The following is a 15,013-nucleotide window of genomic DNA, read 5'->3' as shown; positions in this document are numbered from 1 at the left end:
AAAGGTTTAGTCTGATTTAATTTTGGACAGTGAGAACAAAATGTAACGTGTTGTTAAGCAGTGGATGTAAATGTCTGTCACGATAATAAATTCTGCTAGATGATAAATTGCCTCAGAATTTATTGCGATAAACAATAATATTGTTGTTTTGAGACCATTTTTAAGCAGTATAACAGTAATAATGGCATAATAATGCAAAAACACATTGTCAAGGATCAATAAACTTTAAATTGTAATGAACATTTGAAATATCCAAAATAAATGAAGAAAACAACAGAAACAACAAATAAAATGAATTATAAAGTCTGTGTAAACAAATTTATCTTTTAAAAAAAGGGATAGTTGAGACCAAAGCACCAGGCTGAAGACTTTTATCGTTCAATTTTTGTTAAAAAGAGAGAGAAAAGATAAAAACGATAAATCAAGTCAATGAAAATGATTGAGTTTCTTTTAATTTATCATTCAGTGAATTGGTTTATTGTTCATGGTGTCAGGCCTACGTCTGGTTTCAGTTAAACATCTATGATCTCCTACCACAGAAAAGGCTTGTGAGAGAAGAACATGCTGATCCTCAATGCAGCCTATCAGCATGTGCATCTTGTCCAAGTCATATTTTTCAAATCTGATGCCAACGAACTGAGCAGCTTGTTCTCCAATTTTAGTAAAAAGAAGAAGAAGAAATAAAACCTGTCCTCACCAGGCATCTGCACTCTCCTCCTCACAGTCAAGCTGACTTGACCATTGCGGGCGGCGGCGTGCATCAAGTCAATGACGTATTTGTGCGGTTTCCCAGCAACCACGTTTTTATCCACTGAAATTAGCTCATCCCCGGGTCGAAGCCGGCCGTCGCGCTCAGCGGGAGTGTTCTCTATTATAGCGCCAATAACAATCTGTTCAAAGACAATCAATATTAGCAGCGCAGATGAAGGTGAAGAAGACGAGCAGGAGGCAACAGTGTAGAGACACAAAAATGGAGGACCCTGGTTAACCTTTCAAATAATCTGCAGCCAAATTCTCTCAGTTTGCCACAGTCATGCTGTTTTATTAGCAAGGCGTTACCTTCAGTATGGGAGGCAGTGAGCGGTTAGAGAGTTAGAGTGTCTGTGTGTAAATTACAGGGTGTCTAAAAGATGCAGCTCCTTGTCAAAGTATTCATCCTCCTGAAACTTCTTCACATTCTGCCACAAACTCCAATGTGTCTTATAGGGATTATAGGTGATAGATCAACACAAAAGCAACCAATAAAAAAAAAATCTGAAAAGTCTGGAGCATATTTGCATTCAGCCCTCCAGAGTCCAGACGTTGCAGAATCGCTCTTTGCTGCGGTTACAGCTGCAGGTTTTTTGGGTTTTGCCTCCATCAGCTTTTCTCATCCAGAGTCATCTTCTCCTTTTCCTCTTTTCCAAAATAATCCAGTCAGATTAGATGGAGAGTGAATCTCCAAACATACAATTTCAAGTCTAGACACAGCTTCAGTTAAATTTATGTCTGGACATTGACTGGCCATTCTATTGAATACAAGCTTTGATTTAAACGTTGTTTGATTTCCCAGTATTTATCTTTATTGATATTCCCATCATCTCTGCCTCTTTTGGAAAAAAAGCATCCCAACAGTGTGATACTCCCTCCACTACATTTCATGCTGATTTCCAAAACATCTGGTCTCATGCCACTCGTTGCCAATGTTCCCAAGCAGTTCAGCTTTGTCAACAAAATTCTTCCACCTGAGCTGTGGATCTCTGCAGCTCCCCTCGAGCTACCATGAGCCTCTCAGCTGCTCCTCTCTTTGCCACGCCCTCATCACGTTACGCTGGACGACCAGATAAAATCCCAGTAAAATACATTTGAGTCCGAACATGACAAAAAGTGAAGTATAAAAGGTGTGATTATATTTGCAGGGTTCTGGATGTCGCCAGTAGATCGTGTGGTGTAGCAATAGATGGATGTAAGATGAGTGTTTGGGTGTGATGAGGTTAAATCAGTGTGTGGTCCAGCCCGTCCCATACGAGCCTTGTCACGGGCGTCCGGACTCACAGCCTGCACGGCCTCGTCTCCCCCCAGGATGCGAAAACCGAAGCCCGTTTTCTCCCTCAGCAGATGCACCTCCACCTCCTCGTACTCAGGACCTACAGTTAACACACAGACAGTTTAACAAAGCTTGTGTTGCCATGTTGGATTTAGAAGGAGACCAAGACAGTATTGGTGTCCTTCTAATAAAAAAATAATAGATTGAGAGCGATACACATCAATTTTAGGGGTAATAGGGATTTTTTTTTTTAAGTGTTCCTTAAAATAAAACAAAACAAATTCTTCATTCATGCAAGAAAGTGACTCCAAACCTATAAGAAAGTAAGTCAGGCCTGCGAAATGTGATGCAACACTTCCTAAAATATAACAAAACAAAGGAGACAGTGTCTCCCCTGAGCAAAATATTTTTGAAAGAGCACACCAAGAGCAAAAAAAGGGCATTGCCTTCCACATAACAAAGGCTAAACTGTGGCAAAAAAAGAAGTATATAAATGTGTTTACATGACTAAATGGGATTGAAAGTGGATGGCGATTTTTAACTGGGATAAGTAAGAATTGACTTTCACCATTTGGGTACTTGTGGGGAAAAAAAAAAATCCAGATTTTAATATAATTTCTGGGCTAAATTAAGACGAGGATTGTCCTGCATGTCCGCTGTTTGGAGGAAAGCTCCATGTCTGATGTGACGGGGTCAAAGGGTGAGGTAAGAGCCAGAGCTATGACATGACGGGGGCTTTTATAATAGTTGTAAAGTATTTACTCAAAGGAAGATATTTCTAGTTTTATAATGGCGTGTCTAAACTTTGGAGTTTGTGGATTCCTGCACTTACGTCTGCTCTCATAGATGGCCCTCGACTTCTCATAAAGGTCATAAGGGTCGGGTTTGTTCAGGTCAAAGCCCTCTGTGGAGTCGGGTACAGATGTGCGGTGATGCGGTTGGTTTGGGAAGGGCGTGCCAGGCGGCAGAACCGGGCCGGATAGGTTCGTCTGAGGGCTGCCCTGAGGGTCCCACTGGTTAAACAGCGATAATAATAAAACACAAAACAAGAAACATTTAATTTCACTATAATACACAGCTCTATTTTTAGTTCAGAGGTTCTTGAGTCACCTTCACTTTGCTGTTACGCTTTTTTAATTAGCCAGATTTTGCTATAATGTTTTGAAGTCAATTAAAAGTTTTTCAGGTCGTCAGTGTCTCTCAAAGTTGATTTTTGTTTTTAAACATTTTCTGAATTTAATCTTTCATTTTAACTTCCTTAGCTGATTATTGTGAGACAATTATTTTCCCCCCTGGTCTGGTAGTCACTCCAGCTGAATATGACTAAGTGTTATTTCTGCCCAAAAAGACAAATTAGAATCAAACTAATCTAAGTAGCACATTTTGTAATCAGAAGTATTTCTCCTCTTTTTTTAGTAGAACTTATTTGAATATATTTTAAATAGTATTTTAGCACCAGCAAGTTGATTACTTACTAATTCTTGGTTGAAATTTTGAAATAAAGTGACTGATCAGCTAAAGGATAATTCATTTTTCAGGTTTTCAATTGCTTTTTCCAAATTTTCTAAAGAAATTGCACACATATACACTTCATCTGGTGCAATTAGTTTCTTTAGGTCTGAAACTTCCCTTGTCCTTTACTTTCATTATTTTAATAACAGGCTGCACAGTGCAATGCAAAGACTTTCATAGAGTTTAATTTTAAAAGATCTTCACAAAACGTGAAACCTCATCGATGGAAGGTTTCATGTTTGGAAGTTTTTTCTCTGTTTCGATTATATACAGGTTGCAATTGTTCATTTATTCATATTTTTCTTCTGAAGACACGTTTTAAAGTGACACCACAGATTTTTGTGTTGTTAGTATTTCAACAAGTGCACCAAATGAAAACTAATTACAGGGAAATTAAAACAATTACAAGGCTAACTTCATCCACAAACAGCAGGGAACATGTGAGAAAACATGTTAAAGTAGGAAAATAATCCCCTGACCTCTGACATGCTAATTATGTGAACTAAATTTATTTAAATGTTGTGCTTCAGTGATTCTATTATTCAGATAAGTAAAAATAACCATATGGGTGAGGGTAGATGTACAGACAGTCATAGATTTATACATATTCTTCTTTTAGACCTAAATGACGTGTATTTTTAATCAATCAATCAATCAATCAAATTTTATTTGTATAGCACATTTCAGCAGCAAGACATTTCAAAGTGTTTTACATAATTAAAATAAAAACAGCATGTGAGAAAGAGATTTAAAAAACATAATTATTAAAGTTTCATATTAACTGGGAATGAAGTAACACTGATATAAAAAGGTTTTGCTTTAAATAGAGTTAGCTAAAACTGATTGTTTTACTCCAGATTTTTGGAATAAGTTGCAAAATATAATTCATCTATTCATACTTTAAAACTTGGGATGAAATGTGTAATTGTTGTATTTAGTCTTGTTTTTATTGCTTTTTTTCCTGATCAATCTTTTGTACATTTGCGTTCTTTCTATCTTTTCTTCTTTGAACTGTTCTGATTTTGTTGTTAGTTGTTATTATTAGTAGTATTTAGTTAGTTAGTAGTAGTAACATACTTGTTTGGACGCCTTCCATGGGGAGATGTGACCTGTGGAAAGGAAACAGAAAAAACTGCTTACAGAAAATAAACAGACATGATTTGCTACAAAGTTACAAAACAAAATCTATGTATAAATAAGTAGATAAGAGAGCGATAAACAAGCAAAACCCTTTATTGTTTGGAAAGTAACAAAATATCTCGGCGATTATTTCGAGTTTGTGTCACTTTCCCTAAACAATTTATGCCGTTGCGTTTGTTTTCAACATTTTTACATCATTAGCTGTAGGCCTGAAGCGCACACTCCCAACCATAAGCACACACACTTTTCTCTGCAAGTCGCTTTTCATCTGCATGAAAGAAGCAGGAAGAGCTACATCACAACAACACACCCATGAACACAGCTCCCTTGTGACTCTGAATCTAAGGGATACAGTCCATTTGTGCTGCTAAGACCCAAATACATACATTTAGATGTGCAGCAGCTGCCTTGTAAAAAATCCCTCTGCATTTGAAACTCCACTCACATGCACTGAAATACATAAACCTTCTCCTAAAGCTAAACTCCTGCATGAATCCTTTAGCCGAGGTGGGTGCCTGTATAAAACCCCTGGGAGAATTCAAGTAGTTAATATTTATTAAGTTTATGACATTTCACGAAAAATGTCAGGGAGCACTAAGAGGAATATATTTCTGGAAAGACTCTCCAACTACACCTGCTTGTGCTAAAGCTACAATCCAGCTTTATCCTGTAAAATCAGCCAAACTCACTTGAGAAATAGCTTGTCGCCAACAGAACAACATGCCATTGTCGGTTTGTTTTGCTAGTTTCTTGTAAATTGTTATCTGATTAAAATATAAAAGCAGAGAAAGCAAACTCATCAGGATCCCTGATTCATTTTCAGGATTTCTTTCTTCCAATGTGCTTTCTTGTGTTTTGCAAACTGCAGAACATTGTTTGATCTGCATAAAGGAGAAGGAATAAGACTCATGGAGGAAGATTGAGAGCAGAACTGGATTGGACAGATTTCATCGATGCAGATATAAAGATTAAGATGAAATAAATAAATGTGATTTGTGGCCATATGTTTCTTGGATCGTAACCTTGTCTCATTTTAAATTTGCTTCACAAATAACCACAAATTGACCCAAAAACCTGATTCACTCAGCTCTGTTGAAATTACTTTTCAAATCCTGGTAAAGTTTCCTCATCACCTGCGTAAAGCAGGTCAAAAACAGAGAAGCTGCTCAGTAAAGTTTAGGTACCATTAGATTGTCTACTTTGATCAATCCATATTGGGGCATCATTTCAGGCACCCAGAAAAAAAAAGGTAGACTGATGACGCCAAGATTATCATTTTCTTCAATGTTTCCAAAGGTGCTAAATTAAAATGTCCATTCAAACATCCCGTTTTTTTTTATAGACTGAGCTGTTTTTGATCATCTCTAGTGAAAAATGTAAAACACTTTGATCAATCCTGAATAGGGTAGTTTTTCACCAAACAGAGATTCTCTAAATTACATTGTAAGATGTATGCAAAATTAATTGTTTTTGTGAAAACACAAAAAAGCATTTTCAGAACCTCCCTAAATTGAGACAAGCACAAATGGTGTAATACATTCAAGTCAAACCTTCCCTGAATTACTCTACAATTAAGCTTTCACTCTGTTGGTGAAAACAAAAAATATGGATTCTTCTTTTCACAAACTCCTTCATGAAACCTTGTCTCGTCTTCTCTTTGTGAGCCCAAAATAATTACCATAATGGATTGCCTTGTTCCAGGATGTTCATCAACACGTCTGATTTAAGGTGTTAAGAGCCTGAAGTAGCGAAGCAGCAGCAGAAAGTCAATACGATGATGAAAAAGCTCGAGCGATGATGACAGCAGCTCAGTTTACATTTGAATAATTAAATGGTAACTTTAAAAAGGAATATCAATCGGTATGTACCGGCTAAAGTTCAGACACTATTTATTTATCTAAATCTGAAGGCCATTTAGGTCAGATTGTTCTCATGCACAGAGAAATCAGCTGTTGACCAGAAAACGTCTTTATTTTAGGTCGATCGCCCAGAGAGCGTCCAGTTGGACACTCGATATTCTGTCACTATTCAAATATCGCAGCAAACCTGGTGCTAACAGGCTGCACTGACAACGCTGCTGCTGGGGTGAAGGTTATCACTAAGTGAAGCAGAATAAATGTCGGCTATTATTCTATCAGGTGTTTGACATTAAAGCACTTTTAGAAGAAATTCCATCTTCTATGACATGTTGAGACATGTTTGCTGTTTATTCTGGCAGAGAAAAGGCAAGAGAGAGTTAGACCTTTAGGAGATATGAAGGTAATCGAACAAATTAAAGCACTATTTGATCAGTTTGAGCTTCAAATGTGACAAAAAAAAACAAAAACATCCAGGATTCGGAAATGTTGCTACTTTTGGGAATGCACGGTGAGATCAATGTTTTACTTACGCTAACTCGATGCTAAGGCCAGATTAAAAGACGAACAAGTCATTTCAGCTAAGATTTTTGTATTTTGTGAAATTCTCAACTTCATTCTGCTATTATTGTTTTGTTTTCAGAGAAAACAAAAGTTTACAGGAAAGGGAATGCAATCGATGAAAAGATGTCTCGTAGATTTTCCTGTCTCATGAGAGTTAGTTTGTATCCATCTTGTCTATGTCATATAATTTATTGTTGGCTCTTAAGCAATGAACAGGCACACGAATATTATAACATGGTTTTAATGACACAGTTTTTGATAATTAGGTGAGGTGAAAGACAGAAGATGGGGAAGATGACAAAAGCACGGTTTTCTATGAGTTGTAAAGATGAACATGGGTTTAGGGAGCACTATCCGTGGTGCTGAAGTGATTCGGCTACAGAGGGGGCGCCCAGCGGGAAGCCGGGAACAATAACTGCGTTCAGCAGGGAACACAGGCCTTCAGGGAGGCTTTAAGGAATTATAATAACTCATTCTCAGGAAACTTTCCTTAACGATTCAACGCACAGAACGACTATCGGCCATAAGTTAATTGTCCGTTCATATTAAAGAGGAACATTGTCCTCACAGTTGCATGTCAGCTTAATTTAAATGCAAATACAATTTGCCGGCATATGTGTGGGGTGTGTGGCACGCTCGCACAAATGCTGATGAATTACAAATGAATGACTTCCAGAGAGCCATCGTGTGGCTTCCCTCACAAGTCAGCGGTCAAACCGTCTGGCAGGCCGGGCCTCACAGACTCGCCCGCTGGGTTCTGGATGGACTTCAGGTTTGCTCTGATTGGCTTGAGCGGCTCGGCACCTTGTCTTTCCTCTCTGCCTCCAAACGCATCCTGATTGGTGCTGCAAAACGCTTCAGATATATGGTTGGCTCGGATTTGGGCCGGAATGTCAGGGGACGGAGCTGCGAGCACGACCAGAGCTCAGCAGAACGCTGGCAGAGCGCCCACGCTACGGCGCGGCAGACACACAGAAACACACAGCCACACATGAAGAAGACCAACACAGAGGCTCTGTTCTGAGAGACAAAACAGCAAGACTGAAGTCGCAGGGTGACATCGGTTTTTTTCTTTTTTTCACTCACTAAATAGTGATCTGCAGATAAACTCCAGCAGAAACATGAATGGTTGCAAAGAAGTTCCTGTTGTTTCAGGCTGATGACTCTACACAGAGTGCAGGTTTGTTACGTTTCCATCTGAAAAATAAAAATCTTTACTTAATCAATTCAAAGTAGAGACGGAGACATTGCCATCCTTATATTTGAAAAGTTTCGTATGTTTTTCTTCGCTGCAACGATTGCAACCGCATCCATTTTCAGCTGCGTTTTCTGCTGCTTTGTGCTCAGTTTTGTTCTTGAATGATGGAGTTTTTAATGCTAAATATTTCTGGATTTCAGTCATGAAAATTAATAAAACTGACCTGAACACAACAGAAAATGAAATACTACAGTAATTATGATAAATGCCCTTTAAGATTTACTTGAGTAACTTCAGTAAATCAGCAAAAATAATTTAACAGCATACTTATTCGCTTAAGTTAGAACTTAAAACCTAAGTAGATTAAAAATAATCTGTTTTGGTTCTGAAATGTAAATATACGGCTTTTTGCAGCAATACAAACTATTATAACAAAATATAGTGATGAGATAAGATGTCACAAAATAAAATTTAAGATAAAAAAATAAACAATCTAAACATATTTTAGACTGTTAGACTTTCATATGAGATGAATAATTCATGGACCAATAAATGCACATATGTATGCACAGACTGAAACCTGAAAACAAAACTGCAAGAAAATGAAACAACTTTAAAAATCTGACAGTAATTTGCTTTTTGTTTCTTTGGGAATTACAAATTTGACTGTGAAATGTCGCTGCATTCCTTAACCCACCACCAGGGGGCAGACACTGGCTCTGCTAATTAGAAGACGCTCAGGCAGCATGACATTAGCTCTGTGTCGCCCATGTCTACATGTGAGCATGCAGCTGTACACACTGCTGCATTTTCTGCTTCTGCAGGAAACATCAGAATCATTTGTTCTCATCACGTCATTTTAATTAGCTCTAATGCAGCCGGAGCACAGAGTGTAAGCAAACGTTTGGTTCATGTTGGGTTCGCTCGGCTGTGCGGAAGTTTGGCGCTTTAATAACTCCGCCGTAAAATAAGCAAACCGGCTCTTACGTCAGGTATTAGTATCGCTGAGCGCTCATGTCTTTGATGGCTTCTCAAAGTCTAAATAGTAATTCCAGTCGCACATAAATTAATTAAACCTGAGATGCATGTTAGACTGATTACTTTCATCCCTAATTAAATACAATCCATGAAAAGAGTGATGCTAACAAGAGGCTTTGTCTACAATTTACCCCTTTATTATTCTGATAACATCTGAGAAACAATGCAAATGAACTGCTCTACTGGCAGTCAACTCCAGAGAAACCAAAGTCAAAACGAAAATTTAAAGAAAAGAGATTGCTTCTTTGTGCTTTAACTCTGGAGTGTGTGCTCCACATACTCCTCACTGTGTGGCTAAAAATGTGTGTTTGTCCGATGGCCAGAGGCTAAATGTTATCAGCAGATTAAGGAAATTATCAAGTCAAATTCTGACCTTTGACCAGGGCACCTTTTGTAGAGTCGGTGTGAGAGCACATGTCAGACAAATAAAGCCGACCAATTTAAGTCGTTTCTTTGGAGGAAACAGAAAAAAAAGGGTCAGGATATTTCCTTTAAGCTTCCTTGCAGTGAAAACCTGTTTTTCCTTGAAATATTTCCAAAGAACGATCGAAGCCTCATCTTTGTTTTATGCTTAGATTGTTGTTCAATGCGCAGAATATCTTAAAGACCATTCTGTGCTAGAGCAGCTCATCACTTTGTGTTCTTGTCTCGTTTCGACTATTCCCAAACCGGCACCGCACCATGATGGACTTGAACTCAGAAATAAAAGAATAACGTTGCATGAGTCCAGTCGGCCGAGTTCTTTCACAACACTCAGAAGTCTGTCTTTGTGAGCTCTGCAGGGGATTTAGGCTCAAAACATTTCATTATAACTACTGCAGGAAGGTTCCTACACATTGTTCATGTCCTCCACAGTTTCACATATTTCTAGGACAGTTCTTTGTTAATTTATTCACTGTGGACGTTTCTGTTGGGGTCAGAGTTTAAATTTAAAAAAAATCTACAAAATCCAGAGGAAGGGAAGGGATGAAGGAACAACAATTAGACAAATTTAACAGGGATTTAAGTCTGGAAAGCATTTAAATCATATTTTGGACACTTTTTCCAGAGAGCAGAGGAACCCAGTGAGTTTATTATAAAGATGGTTTCTCTCTGTGGGACTGAAGCTGCTTTCCTGACAACAACAAAGAAACTTTAGCTCCCACTGCAGCTCAGCTTGTTTTACATTTAATATTCTGTATCTTTAAACAGCTACCACAACATGACAAGAGTAATAAAGCCCAAACAGTCACAATACATTTGCTATTTGCAATAAATTCTCTCAGCAAATCAGCACATACAAAAAAAAAACAAACAAACAAAAAAAACAATACATTAATTTTACAGTAGTTTATTTCTCTTGATCAATACAACAAACTGTTTTGAAGAACTTTATTGTTCTTAGGAATCAGTCATCTTAACTACTTAATATTGCAGAGGCAAAATCTCATTTACAGACTTTCAGACAGTCTAAATAAAAAAAAGCTTCAGAGACTTGAATGTGTAAAAAAATAAACAGTTGTCAAAATGATCCTAATCAAACCGTATTTTGCTCTCCCGGCTCTCACTGTTACCTCTGCTTGACTCCTCTCTCGCAAAGCAGCAGCTGGGCTTGAAAACGCTCCATGAAGTGACGCAGGAGGATCACAAGCCAGCACATATTTAGCTGTAAGATGCTCCAGATCTGGACTCTTTCCGAATTTTGCTAAAGTCATCTTGGCTTATGAAATCTCCAAAACAGCCAATTGTGTTTGAAATTATTTAGGATGTCTTTTTCAAATGCAGATTAAATACTAAAAAGTTGATAAAAGGTCAAGAAAAATGTAACATTTCATGTCGTATGAAGTTAACCTCCCACATTTAAGATATTACTAAACAAACCTAAAAACTTATGACTACTGCTTTTTAAACTTTTACTAGCAATTTGGATCTTTTATGATTTTGAGTTGAATATTGATGTAATATACCTGACCTGTTAGCAGTCACATATATAAAAGGCTTAATTTTATTTTTTCAGAATAATGACACAGTTTGATTTGTTTGCTGTTATTTCAAGTTTGTTGCCTTGTGAAACTATTCATGCCAATTAAGTTTTTGACCTTTTATCATGTCACCACCAACAACCTTCACGTTTTCCCGAGTTTTACTGAGACAGACCAACACAAAGTAGTGAATATTTGTAAAGTTATTTCATTTGTTTAATATTTGTAATGTGAACTTTCGCCACAGTTTCAAGTGTTATGCTGCCTTTCAGAGATTTTCTTTTGGCTTCATCCATTTTCCCATCAAATGCCACAGAGGGACATCCCTGCAGCATAATGCTGCCATTACCATTTTCCACCATTTTCAAATTTCAGCAAGTAATATAAATATCATAAACTTCTGTCACAATAAAAATAGTTAGGAATACAAGTACCACACATTCAACTCCTTTAATATAATGTTTTTTAATATATTTGGTGATTTATGTTCCATAATGCAGCAAACGATATTTCAGGAAGGTATTAAGATATTATGATAAACTTATTAAAACACCAGAAGTGAGTTATTTAATTACCAAACATCAGAGCTGTAATAAAACCATGTCAGACGTAAATAATGATTTTTATCTGCAGCAGTTGATGGACTCATCCCTATATGGATGTTTCCTATTAAAGGTGTTAAGATATATTAGTTAAATATTGGTTTATTTGTGGTGAGTCGTATTATCGTCGCAAAATTCCCCAACACATGTACAGCTGCATATTTTTGAATGGTTACCTAATATCGTGCCGCCCTACAACAAACTTTATTTAGGAGTATCAGAGCTAAGAGGGCTGAAAGCAGATGCATTTTTCCATTCTACTGTTATAAACCCTGTTTTGTGTTCGTCGTCACATAAAATCCCAATAAAAACCATCGAGGTTTATGTTTGTAATGTGACAAAGTGCAGAAATATTCAAGGAGTGTGAATAAGTTCGTAAGGCAACGTCCTGAATTTCAAGACTCGAAACAGAACGAACAGAAGCTGCATTTTATTTGATCATTTGCGAGTCCAAACCACAAACTAAAGAGAAAGCATCTACAATGAGTCTGACCTGTTCCTGCTCTCTGTATGAGGAGCGTAGCCTCCGCGCCCACTGGACACTCTTTGAGCATCTCCACCACTCGTCCGTGTCCCGCTGAAGCCACCGGCTGCTGGTTCACCTCCAGGATCAGGTCTCCTTCGATCAGGCCCGACGCGCCCTGGGAACCAGGCTCCAACACCTGCACCCCGGCAGCAACACATCCGCCATCACTCGCTTGAAATGCGTCATTAATACGAAGCAGCTAACAGAAGTACCCGGTCCGCATCAGTCCTGGTCCTCAGAGCTCTCTGCTCTGCATGTTTTACATCTTCTCCCGCTTCATCACACCTGGTTCAAACATGACACATGGAGTTGAATCTGATGAGAAGCTGCAGGTGTGTTGGAGCAGGAAAACATTTAAAATATGCAGGGCAGTGGAAAATCCTAAATAATATATTAATTTCCCCCGTCTTCACAGAAGAACATTTGAACAGACCAGCAGAGATGCAGCACAGAAGCAGGGAGAGGAACTTATTTCTATAGGAAAGATACAAACTATATATTCATCTTCACTCAGAAAATTACTGCTACATATCTGAAATATTATAAAGGAAAAAAACAACCACCTACATACATTTTCTAATTTGAACATGAATAAAATGTTGTCTGCCTTACTGCCACTGCACGTTTGGATGTGATTGGGGAGTTTTTTGATCAAGAAAACTGTCATTGTTTGAACATGCTCAGAAATAAATCAGTATTTTACAGCAGGGACATTATTTCCCAATGCAAATAAAAAAAATAACCAAGGTCGGGGAAATCTCATGTTAAAAAATAATTGATCCTCCTCTGTCCTCATTAAGCACAGAGGAGGATCTATGATGCTGTGGGCTTGTCTCTTCTTAGTGTTTCCACAACATTAACTTTTTGAAAAAACATAAAATCTTGAAGAAAATGTGGGGAGCTTTGTCATTAAACTGTAAGAGTTTATTATAATGTTTTGATTTAAAACACGGTTGCATCAACGCAGACACGCTTCGCCTGCCACAAAATCAACCAGTAAAAGTTTTCAGACTTAAGTCCTGACTTTTTTCCACTCTGTTACTTAGTTTGTTAAAACATAAAAAAAATATATAAAATTGCACAAAAGTTTAAAGAGAAGTAGGTTTTGGTGATTATTCACACTAAGCAGCAAATCTAATAAATAATGCAATGAGAGCACTTATTTTTCTGCAGCCAGGTTTCAAAGTATGAGGGTGAGAATTTTTTTCAGACCTTTTTATTTATTACTTTAAATTCAAACTCTGTCTAAACTATAGCCTTATTATTTGAGGCTGTTTTGGGTGTAATTACCCTTACATGGCTTTCTTCACTAAATCAAAGACAACTTTTTATTTTAACTCTGCTTTATGTTTACTCATAACTTTATAACTATCTCAGACTTCACTGGACGTTTCAGAAAGCTCTTGAGAAGGAAGATTTTAATCTCAATTAGGTTATTCCAGGTAAAATTAAGGCTAAATCAAAAAGAATCTAATAATATTTCAATAATTAAGAATATTAAAGGAACTGAAAGAAGGAGATGGTACACATCACCTGCTTAACTCGCTGCCCAGTCGGACTGTCTGCGATTGTGAACCCGAAACCTTCTGCGCCTTTCACCATCGTGACCGTCAGCAGCTCTGGTCCTTGTCCCGTTGCCCCGGCAACACCTGCCGCCCCAGACGAGGCCATGGAGACGTTGTCATCGCGCGGCGTGTGTGCGGACGCCGACCCAGGCGTGGTGGGCGGCAGCGACGAGCCATCCAGGTGCGTGTCCCCGGGGTGAGAGGCTCCGGCCTGCGCCAGAGCCTGAGGGGGAAGCTGGGAGCTCAGCGACAGATACTCCAGGTAGGGGTCGTAGCTGCCGCGCCCGTTCACCACCAGGGGGCGGTGCTCCAGCCCAATGGGCGTGAGGGAGGCGCTCGCCGCAGCGTTCGGGTCCTCGGGGTCGAAGGGCAACGGATATCCTCGACAGAGCACGAGTGTGACACTCTGACCGATCGGCACAGACTGGAAAAGCTTCACAACATCGGCGTGAGTCGTGCCGAGCACGCAGATGTCATTAATGTAGACGATGACGTCCCCTGAAGAAGAAGAAGAAGAAGAAGAAGAAGAAGAAGAAGAAAAAAAAGAGAAGAAGGAGAAGAGAAGAAGATGAGAGCGGCTTTAGTCACACTGGAGACGGTTTTATGTCTCACAAACCACATGCTTTAGTGTCAATGCTTCAGTGTGACACACTGTGCTCTGAAAAGTACAACTTGTCACAGTCTGTTGCCATTAAATCTCTGTGGGATCAGAACAGGGAGCAGCGGAACAGAGAGGAAGTGGACTGTCCCTTGAAAGAGCCGCAAAGGAACATCGTATCACCTGCCTGCTGCTGATGCTGATCTACTGCAGATGTGAGACACTAAGGTCTGAGTGAAAGCAGCAAGCATTCGCAGAGAAATGGCCTCCACTGAAAAAGGAAACCTAAAGACAGCTAAAGACTTAGAACAATTAGAGATAAACTCCTTTTAATGGTACAGAGACAATGTCAGTCAGCTGTTGACAATGGATGAAAGATAATAAATATAGACATTGTTCCTTGTTAAAAAAAAACATCAATTTGCAA

At 38.6% G+C, this 15,013-nt stretch overlaps 1 protein-coding gene across 19 annotated transcripts in view; it reads right to left on the bottom strand.

Annotated features, from left to right (window-relative positions):
- The window catches only part of magi2b (membrane associated guanylate kinase, WW and PDZ domain containing 2b), a 105,353-nt gene that overhangs the window by 11,230 nt on the left and 79,110 nt on the right, over positions 1–15,013 (bottom strand). For 8 of the 19 annotated variants that reach the window (XM_016668078.1, XM_016668069.1, XM_016668071.1 and 5 more), the window contains exons 10-15: positions 13,954–14,486; positions 12,391–12,559; positions 4,616–4,647; positions 2,859–3,039; positions 2,011–2,126; positions 698–890 (exon numbers count right to left, since the gene is read on the bottom strand). In XM_016668078.1, the coding sequence (XP_016523564.1) occupies positions 698–890; positions 2,011–2,126; positions 2,859–3,039; positions 4,616–4,647; positions 12,391–12,559; positions 13,954–14,486 (1,224 nt within the window). The remainder of the gene's footprint in view (positions 1–697; positions 891–2,010; positions 2,127–2,858; positions 3,040–4,615; positions 4,648–12,390; positions 12,560–13,953; positions 14,487–15,013) is intronic. The other 11 variants (XM_016668079.1, XM_007545574.2, XM_016668086.1 and 8 more) reach the window with 3 other exon arrangements.

Source organism: Poecilia formosa, unplaced genomic scaffold (genome assembly GCF_000485575.1).
Source record: "Poecilia formosa unplaced genomic scaffold, Poecilia_formosa-5.1.2 Scaffold13, whole genome shotgun sequence".
NCBI lineage: Eukaryota > Metazoa > Chordata > Actinopteri > Cyprinodontiformes > Poeciliidae > Poecilia > Poecilia formosa.
The sequence above is the reverse complement of the archived record's forward strand: the minus strand, read 5'-3'. Positions and strand labels throughout refer to the sequence as shown.